The following is a 12,648-nucleotide window of genomic DNA, read 5'->3' as shown; positions in this document are numbered from 1 at the left end:
ATATCCCCAGGTAACGGGAAAGCTCCTAGAGAGAGTCTGGGGAGTGTGGATGGCGTGACTATCCCTGTGCGGGGAGGGGTGGGTGGAGGCCCTCCTGCAGTCACAGGGCAGGGAGGACGTGGAGACACCAGGGGCGTGTAGAGCTTTGTAATCCCCCCACAAGGACCACATCGTGTCTTCTAACATTCAGGGCTGGCGGTTGTGGGAGCCCCTTTTCACCTGTTTATTTCTCTAGAATTTATTCTTTAGCATTTATGAGTTGCCAGATTAGAAAATAAGTTGAATTCGGTTGCTTTGGTAAATAGCCCTTTTGGAAATATAATGAAAACACAGCCCACTTTTAAGAACAACAGAAATATAAAATACATTAAGTGTGGACTTAATAAAATATGTGTGAGACCAGTGTCTTTCAAAAAACTTCATTGTCAAGAACTTTGCTAGTACCTTAGAACTCCCCATTGGCACCCCTATGAGTTGGCTCCCTTATTTTCCATTTTTACTATATAAGCATGTACCCCTAAATATTAGAATTAATTTTACCTGATTGTTTAAACAGTATATAAGTGGAATCATAAAATACATATTTATTTGTGTCTGGCTTTTGTGCACCATTATACTTGTATAGTTACTGGATATAGCTATAATTTGTCCATTTTCATTTTTCTATAATTCTTCATTGTCTGAGTATACCACAGTTTTATCCATTCTGCTACTGACAGACATTCGAGTTACTTTCACTATGCGTTATTCTTAGCAGTACTGCTGTGGCGTTTTTGCGTGTTTCCTATGCATGTGTGTATTCGTGTTCTCTGGAACATGTAACTAGGGGTGTTACTACAGGGGCTGAATGCATACACAACATTAGTAAATAATATAACAGATCAAGGTGGTCGATTCCAGTTTATACTCCCACCATTGCGCCTCTGAGTAATGCTCGCTACTGTTGTTCTATTTAAGTTTAGTGATTCTGGTGGGTATGTATAGTCTCTCATAGTTTTATTCCCTGGTTGCTAATGGACTTATTATTTTCCAGACTTTAGAAAAATATGAACCTACTTAGTCTCTTTATAGCAACATGAAAATAATTTCAAAGTTGTGTAAAATTAGAATGGCTGGCTGCATTATGACTAAGGTAATTCATTAAATATATAATCACTTGAAATATGAGGCTCAATTTCTCTTATTTCTGTTTTCTTTCTGTCCACACTCGTAAGAGGAGTCTGTTGCTAAGTGGCATTTCAGTTCTCCGCCCCGTGTTGCTCCATTGGTGAGCAGGCAGAGGAGCACTCCTGCAGCAGCCCAGGCCGGGAGACGAGACTCTGCCACAAGGGGCTGGGGGACCCTGCGCTGGTGGCCCCGTGTCTGGGTCTCAGTTGTTAACTCTGAGAAAAGGGAGTTGGACGAGTGATTTGTAAGCCTTTCCAGCCCTAATATTCTAGAATTAAGTAATTTTTAACTTAAAATATTTACAGTGCCAAAACTAAACTCTTTATAAAAAGACTTTTATAATTTGGATTTTTCTGCACACCCCAAGTTTCTGTGACAAGAAGCAATATTTATGGTGGAGAATGTTACATCTTTCATAAATTAAAAATTCTTAGTACTGTTGTCGTGAGATTATTTGGCTTTTGTTTTCCTTGTTTAATATATTTTTGTTTCTTTGTCTAGCACATAGATTTTCCTATTCCGTGTCCACTTAGAATGTTTGAAATGCTGGTCGTTCCTGAGCAGGAGTACCCGTTAGTTTGTGTCGGTGTCAGCAGGGGCCGAGACTTCAACCAGGTGGTTCGATTTGAAACAGTCAATCCAAACTCTACCTCTTCATGGTTTACAGAATCAGGTTTGTGATTCTTATTGAATTATTAAGGCCAATACATATACTGGACTTATAAATAATAAATTTACTTTATCTCTTCATTACACAAAATAAATGTATTATATATATATATAATCTTCTTCAATTATGCATAAAAATCCCATCTTCAGTAACTTATTAAACTAAAAAAAGGAAAATGACTTGCTTTAAGACAGTCGTTTGTTGACACTTTTAGGTGGTTCATAATCTTGAAGATGCATCAGAATAAATAGACTGGAGGCTTGTTGAAACACATTGCCAAGCCCTGGCGGGGTGGCTCAGTTGGTTGAAGCATTATCCTGTACTCCAAAAGGTTATGGGTTCCATCCCAGGTCAGGGCACATAACTAGGTTGCAGGTTCAATCCCCTGTTGGGGCACATGGGGGAGGCAACTGATCATTGTTTTTCACATCCATGTTTCTCTCTCTCTTTCCCTCTCTCCCTCCCCCCACCACCTTTCCAAAATCAGTAAACATACCTACCAGTGAGGATTTAGAAAAACACGCTGCTTGCTGGGCTCCATGCCCAGAGATTTTCATTCAATAGATCTGGAGTAGAGCCTGAGAATTTTCATTTTTGTAAGTTCCCAAGTGATGCTGATGATGTTAATATAAGGACTACACTTCGAGAACCACACATGCACAAACTGCAGACTAGTAGAAAAGCTGACTTAAATAAAAGGAAAATTTTATTAAATATAGTTTATTTTCTACTCTTATCATGGATACACCAGTGCTGTCCAGAACTTGAATTAATTTTTTTAATGATTTGTAATTAGGATACAAATTATCGGTAAGGCACTACTCACAAAGTATTTTAGGGTTCTTGAAAATAATGCTTTAACATAATTTCCTTAAAAATTGATTTACATTGCCCAATTGCATAGCAGATCCTTTCTTCATAGCTAGTATCTTAGGAAATATTTCTAGTTGATGAGCTTTTTGAAGAAATTTGCTTATAATTTTGAAACCTTCAATTGTGTTGTTCCAATCAGTACACCATGGCAAAACTTGAGTTTTGTTGTAAATAAATCTGATTAAATTTTCACACTAAAAAAGAAAAACATGACTCTAAAGGTCCTCTTATCTCTATTTTACAAGCGCTGTGATTGTTGAAGCTTCTTTTGCTTTTATTACCCCCCTTTAATAATGACATAATACCCTGTTTTACTGAAAATAGACAATGGCCACCTTAGAAGGCAATTTTTAAAGGTCTTGCAAAGGCCCTCTGTCAGAGTCTTTGGCTATTTGGGGAAATGTTAAGGAACCAATTTACCAAAGTATTGATTAGTTTAGGAGTTTGATGGAAAGCTGGAAGCGAGTTCATAAAAAGAAAAAAATTAAGAGACTGAGGTTTTTTGGCATTGAGGAAAAATGATCACACACATCCACAAAAGCCTGGAGACCATTAGATGGCTTTCTGAAGCCAGGATTGGAAAGAGGTCCCCTTTCGGACACACTGTCGTCCCGAATACACTGTTGTCCCGAACGTGGAAGCCCAGGCAGTATCGCGTGACTTCTCCTTGGCTGCTCCAAAACCTGTGTGCCATGCTCTCCCTTAAACACCCATCCTCCCTTTCTAATCTCTTTCTTCCTGTTCCACAGGGAGGGGTTGTTGGTTGGTTAGTATTATATTATTGACTAAGGGTTTTTAAAGATTTTTTTAGAGATTGGAATCTCTAGGTGATTCCAATATTTGAAAACTAATTGTTATAAGCAATTGATAAAACCTCATTTTTCTGGGTTTTCTATATGGTAATGCCATCCTGGCTTCTTAAACTGAGGAGAGCTGTATGGACATGTTCAGATTCTTAATCTCCACCAAATGTGTGAGCTGCAGATGTGGCTGGCCTGATTTGCAGGAGGCCTATTCCACATGCTTTCAACCCTGGTTAGTTTCCGAAGTCCTGGGTCTGCATACACGTGAAAGCTGCCATACAGCAGTCCTTGAATGTCCGAGGATTCTAAGTACTGTTGGAAGCAGAAGAAAAGCAAGGTGGACTATAGATCAGACCCTCTCTCCAGGAAATCCAAGACCAGGAAGAACGGCCTGTTGTGTAGCAGTTTCATTCTGAAGTTCTTACGAAGCTTGGGGTGTCCTGCTTTTCACTTGGTGGAAAATCAGATCATTGGAACATTTTTAGTTTGTGAAAACTTTGCTAAATCATTCTAAAAATAAAAATATATGCCTCTTTGCATTTTGGTAGTGCTTCATTATTTTTAAAATACTTAAGGTTTTTTGTATTTTAGTTTTTTTAAACTCATTTGTACTCAGAGTAATTTGTTCAATTCACTGATTCTTTCAGTAAATACTTATTGCATGTGCTAGGCACTGCCATGTAATGATAGCTTGGCCTCCTGAGCTTAAAATCAAAAATCAGTTATAACAGTAATATAGATTGGACTCCTAATTTCACAAATGAATAAAAATAATTACATTACCTAAAGCAATGACTATAGTTAATACTCCACTGAGCACTCACATAGTTTAGCTCTTACATCAGAGTTTGAACACAAGCAGCCTGGCTCAACTACTACATTTGTGTACCTAAAAATATAAATTCATTTTAAATTCAATGATGTTCAGAATTCCTTTTTTTGTAACGTCCTGTGTTCTAATAATTACTCTTTTCTGTAAGTTCATTGGGTTTGTTTGTGTTACAGATACGCCACAGACGAGTGTTACTCATGTAACCCAACTGGAGAGAGATACCATTCTTGTGTGCTTGGATTGTAAGTTTTTATTTACATACATCTTATTTTAATAAGATTTCTCTTAACATAGTTTTTGAGTGACTTTTTTTTTCTTTCTAGGTTGTATAAAAATAGTAAATCTCCAAGGAAGATTAAAATCTAGCAGAAAATTATCATCAGAACTCACTTTTGATTTCCAGATTGAATCAATAGGCAAGTCAAAGTTTTATATTTCTTGTTTGATTGCATTATTAGCTGCTTAAAATAATTTATCTGACAATTTTCCAAAATCATAAAAATATATTAATACAGATTCATTTTTTTAAATATAGGATATAATGGATATGAGGTCAATATCAGTCTTCATTTTTACACTTTCTCTAAAATAGTTTAATAACTGATACAATCTAAATAATGTTATCTTTACAGATTTTGTACTTTCAAAAAGTACCTACTTTCCATAACATAGTTATGAAGTTCCATTTCCTCTAGATTCCTGTAACTTTGTTCCTCTAAGCACTTAGTGCTAAATACTAAGTACTAAGTATTTAGTACTTAGAGTACTCTTGTATTTTTGGCTTCTGTCTGATGATCAGAGAATTTTAAGTAGTATATGGAATTACCTTCCTACCATTCTTACATTTTGTTGACAAGCTTTTCCTGAATACAAAATTAGTACTCTAAAGTGATTACATTCAGGAAAACTAAGGTGAAGTGATCATATATGAGATAGTGCTAGGGAGAACAAATGACAGCGAACTCAGTGCTTAACTAAACATGATATTTGCTTGTAGGTATGTTGGCAGAAGGTAGGGCCAAGCACAGATACTTCATTTGTCTCTTCCTGGTTCTATTTTTACTCCTCCAACTAGAACATCTCTCCCAGCAAGCACATGCTGGTGATAAAGTAAGTTTTAGGGGACATCTGCTCAAGATGTTAAAATGTAGTCCATACTCAAAAACACAGAGCCAGGATTCAAAACAGGATAAATTTTTAAAAATCAAATTTCTGTAACAAACATTTTTAGTGAAATTTTTTGCCAAAAAGATGAATGAATAAGATCTATATAATATTTTGTTTATTTCAAAGGTAAAGATGCCATATAAATATGGAGTGGCTGACACTGGTTATTAGTTGAAATATTGCTATGTGAGACAGAGAGGGATGAAATGGTGTTTGGCAGTTGAACTTTTGTACTATTAACAGTAACTGAGCTGTTCTTGTCTGCTAGTTTGCCTACAAGACAGTGTGCTAGCTTTCTGGAAACATGGAATGCAAGGTAGAAGTTTTAGATCTAATGAGGTAAGTCATCTTAAAAATTGCACCCATTAAATGGTCATGAAACATCAAAGAGTTTTATTTAACTTTAGGAAATTTCTAATTACCGTATTTTTCGGGCTATAAGATGCCCTCCACCCCCCCCCCCCCCCCCCCCCCCCCCCCAAAATTTGGGAGGAAAAATGGTTATTAATGCTGCTGTTGAGTTCTGTTTACATTTACATTGGTGAAATATTATGTTATTTATGTTATTAAATATTTTACCACATTTTTTGCTTCAAATTTTTTTTTCCTATTTTCATCCTCTAAAACCCAGGTGCATCTTATGGTCTGAAAAATATGGTAATACAAGGAATACTTAATGTGCTAACTTTATTATTATTTACAGCATTAGTCTAGTGATAAAATTAATAGCACATACTCTATAGCCGCCTCTCTTTCCCCATTCACAGACAGTTTTAGTGCCTGTCTTAATGCGCTTCCAGATTATCACCCTTCCATTCAGAACAAGAACTTCCTAATACTGCTGACAGTGAACCAACTGTGATTTTCTCTCTGCTTTCCCACCATCACCTGGAACAAGAGTGTTGATGCTGGCTCTCTAGGTCTTGAGACATCTTTCTACTTTGACCTTCAGTTTTGTAATATTTCAGAAATAATGACCTTTGCTATAAGCAAAGGTTTTTACATTTCTATTGAAGCCTCCTTGCCTCCAATTTCTGTTACCCTTATTCACTTGACATTTATAAGATTCTTTGCTTCTTTTCCCTTTTTATTTTTGAATATTTTATTTATTTATTTATTTTTAGAGTGGGGGGAGGGAAGGAGATAGAGAGGGAAAGAAATATCCATGTGTGAGAGAAACATTGGTTGCCTCTCACACACCCCCAACTGGGGACCCACCCAGCAACCCAAGCATGTGCCCTGACCAGGAATCGAACCAGTGACCTTTCAGATCACAGACCAGCATTCAGTCCAGAGAGCCACGCAAGCCAGGGTACCCCTTTTTTTAACCTTTTTACCTTTTATTAACCTTTAGCTGTATAGTCTGAGTCCTTCCTACCTTAATTGAACTCCAAGAATAATTGAACTCCAAGTCATGAGACATATTCGATTTAGTTCAACATTTACAGCGGAGAGTGCTGGGGTTATAAATGTGCACAAGACGTCATATTTGCTCCCTGGAATGTTGTAGGCAAATAACATCATCAAAAATTCTTCCAGTAACCCCAAGCCTCAAACAAGGAAATAGCCCATTTATGTCCTGCAATGCCATTCATTACACTCAGGGCACATCTAACAAAGTAAACAATCTAGCCTGGTGATCATGAATGAGCCTGGGTCCCGCAGTCACGACACCCAGGCTCACATCTCAACTCACCACATTGGTAACTATGTGGTCTTGGCAATATCACTTAACTTCCCTTAAGTTAAAGTGCCTATATTTTTTTATTTGTGAATTGAGGATAACAAAATAGTACTGACTTCATAGGTTTGTTAAGATCAAATGGAAGGTATACACCTGAAACTAATATAAAATAATATTGAATGTCAACTATGGTTGAATTTTTCATTTAAAAAAAAAGGTTAACTAAAAGGAAGCATATAATGTACTTGACATACTGCCTGGCCTATGTAAGTAATCAAGAAAGGTTGCTGCTAATATATATCTAGAAGTAATTCCCACAAGAGGGTCACTTCTCAGGAAGATACTTAAAAATTACCTGAGGGAATCGACCAGGGAGGTAAGAAGAGTCAACAGCTAATAAACACTAGGAAGAGAAAGAAAGGCTTCACAGGCAGAATACAGAGAGTGGTTTTAAAAAGGAGAGAAGAGTTTGTCCCCAAAAATCGCCCAGTGGACTTTTTCAGATTACACAGGCAGCCCTTACTGAATACAGTCCGTAGTAGGCAAACCCCAAAATACCTTGAGATCGGCATGATCAGCCACTGTTACTGAAGTAACCATGTTATATTCCATATCCTTCGGGTGTGCTGGGATACAAAGAAAGTTAAGAATCACTGGCATTCTCATAATAACTAATTGTAGTGGTACTGATGGAATAAATTGAATTTCAAAGTCAAATTGTTTCCTCAGCCTACCAAATTTGGGGGAGAATTTACTCCCATTATAATTTGAAATGATTTCCATTCAGTAACCAATAAATAGTGAATTTCTCTTTCTCTTGTAGACTTATTCTTAACTCCCCAGCTGGTGGCGGTGAGGATGTATTCCATGAGAAATGTTATTTCAGGAGACTGGGGGCAGGGTGGGAAAGAGCATCATCTGTGGAGCGCTGACTTAGCTAGGCGTTATATACCCACAATACTTAGTGAGAACATCGCAAGATACTACTGCAGGGCCGATATTTTCTGTCCCATTTTGCAGAAGGCAAAACTGTTTGCAACAAACTACATACCTTGTGCATTGTCACAGCTCGCTATGTAGCCTTGCAAGTAAAAGGACCAGACCCAAGTGGCTTGCTGTTAACATAACTGACAAAAGGTTTCTGATAAATAAAACAGATGAGGTGCTTTGCTTTTAAATTTTTCCCTTGACTTTTATAATTTACAAGTAAATGATTTTCCTACTCTCACATTTTATGACTAATTGAAAGTTAGTCACATTTTTTCTAAACTAACAAATTGATGCACCAATATGTTAACAAATTCACAGTTGTACAGGTATGTATTTCCATCATAGGAATTATGTCTTTTCCATAGCACTATAAATTAAATGGCCATATAAAATTTTGTCTTTTTCAGAAATTAAATTTATATTTTAATTGAACAGGTAACACAAGAAATTTCAGACAGCACAAGAATTTTCAGACTGCTTGGATCTGACAGGTATGAAAGGGGTTGTATTAAATACACAGTACTAAACAGTGTTTTATAAATCCAATGTGGAACTAGTTTCTTCTTCAAGAGCACTGAAATTTCTACAGTAATGTAGTCAACATTATATTTTTCACACAATTAGAATTCACATGTCAAGGTTTTAAAGCCTTTGAGAATGTGCCTACCCTTCCAAGAAACAGGAATGTACAGACCTGTTAGTAATAGTTTTGTATTACACATACTATCTAGACAGTCTCCAGCATGAGAAAGAACTACTGTTTGGTAACAAGCAGAAACTTTTTTATTTAAGTGCCAAATAAGATTTTGGGATTCCATTCTGATTTACTTTCTGACTTTTGAACTGCAAATTGTTTTTATAAATTTTGTAAATTAGTAAGTTCCTCCAAGTTATCCTAAGAGAGGTGAGAAGTGGATGATAGCAAAACTAACTTCCCCGAGCTGAACCTGGCCCTTCGGTCTCGGTGACTCACCAGTGAGTCCCCAAACCAAATAAGCAGCATTTATAGAGGCATATAATGAAGAAGCAGTGGAAAATGTAAGCCAACATTAGTTTTCAAAAATAACTTTATTTTGTTATCTGTTTGTTTGTTTATTACTTTTAGGGTCGTGGTTTTGGAAAGTAGGCCAACTGATAACCCCACAGCACATAGCAATTTATACATCCTGGCGGGTCATGAAAACAGTTACTGAGAAACGGTGTGCTTTGACAGTCCACTCTAGCACGAGCGAGCACTGCCGCCGCAACGCTAACGGACGCTTGAAGCTGTACAAAGCTGCAGTCACCTGCCTTCACTCACTTGTAATTTATTGTGGCATGAGACAAGATGGGGAAATTTTTGTTTTAAGTGGTATGGATATATTTAGCATATTGAACCACACAAGTGCTTAATTCATTTGAAGTTATGTAATCTTTGTACATATAGGCAGTATTTTTCTGTGAAACTTCATATTGCTGAAGACATACACTAAGAATTTATGTAGATAATGTACTTTTACGGGATGTACAAGTAAGTGTCTTATCTGTAAATGTTGTAAATGTTGATGAAAATGCAAATGGGGTTAATATTTTAAGAATTCTTTAGTATACTTTTGGGTGTGACTATTACAAAACGGGATGCTGGCAATGAAACAGGACATTGTTGAACACTATTGTATTTTTATTATATGTAATTTAGTAATATGGATATAAATCTTGTAACTTTTAAAATTATAATGGAGGCTGTAATCATTTTATAATCTTGTTTTTAATTTTAATGCAAGTACACTGGTTTATATTTGCACAAAGTACTGATATGTGATGTATCGAGTCACAAAAGGAAGCTGTGACGCTGTCAGTATGCATTTGGCTCCACAACATCTTTTTTAAATGTATTTGGATTGTTTTCTATGTGAAACAGACAGATTAACCACCTGTTGTAGTGACTGGTCTTTTTATATTTGAGCAGAATCCTGTAAGATTGCTTGTCTGTGCTTAAAAACCATACCTTTGAAAAAATTTCAAGTCACAGAATAGCGGTACCATGGTGTTACACTGCAGTCGTGTCTGAATTACAACGTGCACAAAGAATAAATTAGCATTATTAAAGAGTCCACACTAAACATTTCATATAATCACATTGAAGAACTAGAACATTCCATAGAGTGAAATGGTTCAAATTTCTAGTGGAATTCTTAGTTTTGTTGGCCTTATTTTATGATGATTTTCATATTTTTTTTATTTAGAGTATTAACATATGGCCAAAATAATTTAGTTACTACCTCATATAAACAATATAATGGTTACTATACATCACAGGAACTTAGTTTTGGTTAAAGTCATTTTTGATTGCTTTTTTCCAATGGAATATGTATATACCAAGTTTTAGCAAAATGCACACTTTTGGCTGTTTTTTGGTATATGGTCTTTATATTTTAATGTGAGTATATACACTAAGAACAAACTAAATTGTGATTTATGGTCTTCATTTGTTTTAATTGATAATATTTTTAAATATGTTCCTGATTGTATATAGTGTAAAATAAACATGTTTTTTAACATGCTGTTGTATAGTAGCTTGTTACCTGACTTAATCTATATATAGCAAAACTAAAATACATTGAGAAAAAAATTATAATTATATCCTGCATTAAATCCTTCAGTATTCATTCTGCTTCCTCAGATTATCTCTTTTTTAATCTAAATTTCATAAGTAACATTCTGACATAAGAGAAAAAGGAGGTCTATTTGTAGAATCTTAAGCTTCCTGATTAGGAAAATCAGTTAAACATTCATAGTCCTTTGGTTAGAATAGGTGTTGTTAAATGATATTCTTCAGCCCATTCGTACTCACCACCTGTTTTTGTAAATAAAGCTTCTATTAGAACATACTGGGTATACATTTACGTGTTGTCTGTGGCTGTTTTGGCACTACGGTGGCAGAGCTGAGTGGTCACGCACACAAAAAAATGTATGGCCCACAGAGCCTAAAATATTCATCACCTGACCCTTTATAGAAAAAGTTTGCTGGCTCCTGGGTTAGGGAGGAAGGGAGAGTGTTAGGGACTACGTACAGTTCCGCAGGTGAGGAGAGGGGAAGATAGGTGGGAAGAACTGACTTGGAGGTCAGGAAGCACCATTTCTGCTCTTGGTAACACCACTGCCTGTTGTGACCTTGGATGATTTACTTGACTTGAGAACAGTTTTCTTATCTAGAAATGTAACTTCTAAATCATACAGATGTTAATAATCATAGCAGTTGTGTGCGTTTATTACTTTTCCCAAATTCACTGTGACCAATCTTAGCATTAATGTCTGTTTTGAAAGTGCATTTTTCCAGTATAACATCTTCAATTTGCTGAAAGACAGACTCACTGGATTTTCGAGAAATCAAGATTCCGTCCTTGGCATTTATTGACAAGGTTGTTGATCCTTTTCCTGGGCAACTGTTTTTCCACGTCTCTAAGTCCTGTAAGTTAGAGAAAGGGTCACGTCTCAACAAAATTTAGCCGTGACATTTAACTGTCAAGCACTCACAGATATTTCCAGGAAATAAGGTATACAACTGGTTGTATGTTACCTGTGGGCTTTAAAAAGATACAGAACCCTAGAATCAATCTTTGGAGATGAGGCACAGTAACCTGTATTTTGATAAAGTTGTAAAAATAATTCTGAGGTACAGTCCTGTATGAGAACCACTGGTCAATGCTAAATTTAAAATAGTGTTTCTGAGTGTGAGCCAACAACGGCATGCCTCCGAGGGACAATCCTTAACGATGAGTAAAAATGCAAATTTGGAGTCTCCACCTAATAACTTCTGACCAAGGATTTTTATTCACTCAAAAGGAAGAGAGTCACTCAGATGTTTGAAACAATCAATTTTATCTCCATTAAAGTTCAGTTCAGTATTTTGATAGCTACTTTCACAGCCCTTGGTGTTGAGAAGAATGAGATCAGTTGTTTCTGGGCCTGTTGGCATCATTCAGCTTGCAGGTATGTTGCTGATTTCAGTAGAGACGGAGAAATAAAGGACAGATACCAGTTTTGACTATTACTAGAAAAAAAAGATGGAAGTGTGTGCTGAACAGAAAAATGGGTCCACACTAAGAGTATTTAAGGGGGTGTGATAACAATACGTACCCAATCCATGTATCTGTGCCAGGTACTAGTCTACATTCTTTATACAGATTTCCCCACTGAAGCCCCAGAACAGCCCAGTGAAGAAGGTATTGTTAATGCCATTTTACAGATGAGGAAACTGAAGCACAGAAAGTTTAAATAACTTGCCTAAGAGTATAGCTGGTAAGTGGCAGAGTGAGGATTTGAACCTAGGCACTTACTATTATGCCAAACTATGTATTACACAAAATACATGCAGTATATCTACTCCCCTCTAAAGTACACCCTAACACTTTTTTATCCTGAAATTTATTTTCTCCAAGAGGGAATTGGACTTCAAGTTCTGATTTTCACTGTCTGCAAC

At 36.3% G+C, this 12,648-nt stretch overlaps 1 protein-coding gene across 5 annotated transcripts in view; it reads left to right on the top strand.

The window, feature by feature from the left end:
- MAP4K3 (mitogen-activated protein kinase kinase kinase kinase 3) overlaps nucleotides 1–10,834 on the top strand; it is a 126,727-nt gene extending 115,893 nt beyond the window's left edge. For 2 of the 5 annotated variants that reach the window (XM_028514721.2, XM_036027888.1), the window contains 6 exons: nucleotides 1,669–1,840; nucleotides 4,519–4,587; nucleotides 4,669–4,761; nucleotides 5,781–5,851; nucleotides 8,622–8,677; nucleotides 9,292–10,834. In XM_028514721.2, the coding sequence (XP_028370522.1) occupies nucleotides 1,669–1,840; nucleotides 4,519–4,587; nucleotides 4,669–4,761; nucleotides 5,781–5,851; nucleotides 8,622–8,677; nucleotides 9,292–9,379 (549 nt within the window). In that variant the 3' untranslated portion in view covers nucleotides 9,380–10,834. The remainder of the gene's footprint in view (nucleotides 1–1,668; nucleotides 1,841–4,518; nucleotides 4,588–4,668; nucleotides 4,762–5,780; nucleotides 5,852–8,621; nucleotides 8,678–9,291) is intronic. The other 3 variants (XM_036027887.1, XM_036027885.1, XM_028514723.2) reach the window with 2 other exon arrangements.
- The last annotated feature ends 1,814 nt before the right edge of the window (nucleotides 10,835–12,648 follow it).

Source organism: Phyllostomus discolor, chromosome 6 (genome assembly GCF_004126475.2).
Source record: "Phyllostomus discolor isolate MPI-MPIP mPhyDis1 chromosome 6, mPhyDis1.pri.v3, whole genome shotgun sequence".
NCBI lineage: Eukaryota > Metazoa > Chordata > Mammalia > Chiroptera > Phyllostomidae > Phyllostomus > Phyllostomus discolor.
The sequence above is the reverse complement of the archived record's forward strand: the minus strand, read 5'-3'. Positions and strand labels throughout refer to the sequence as shown.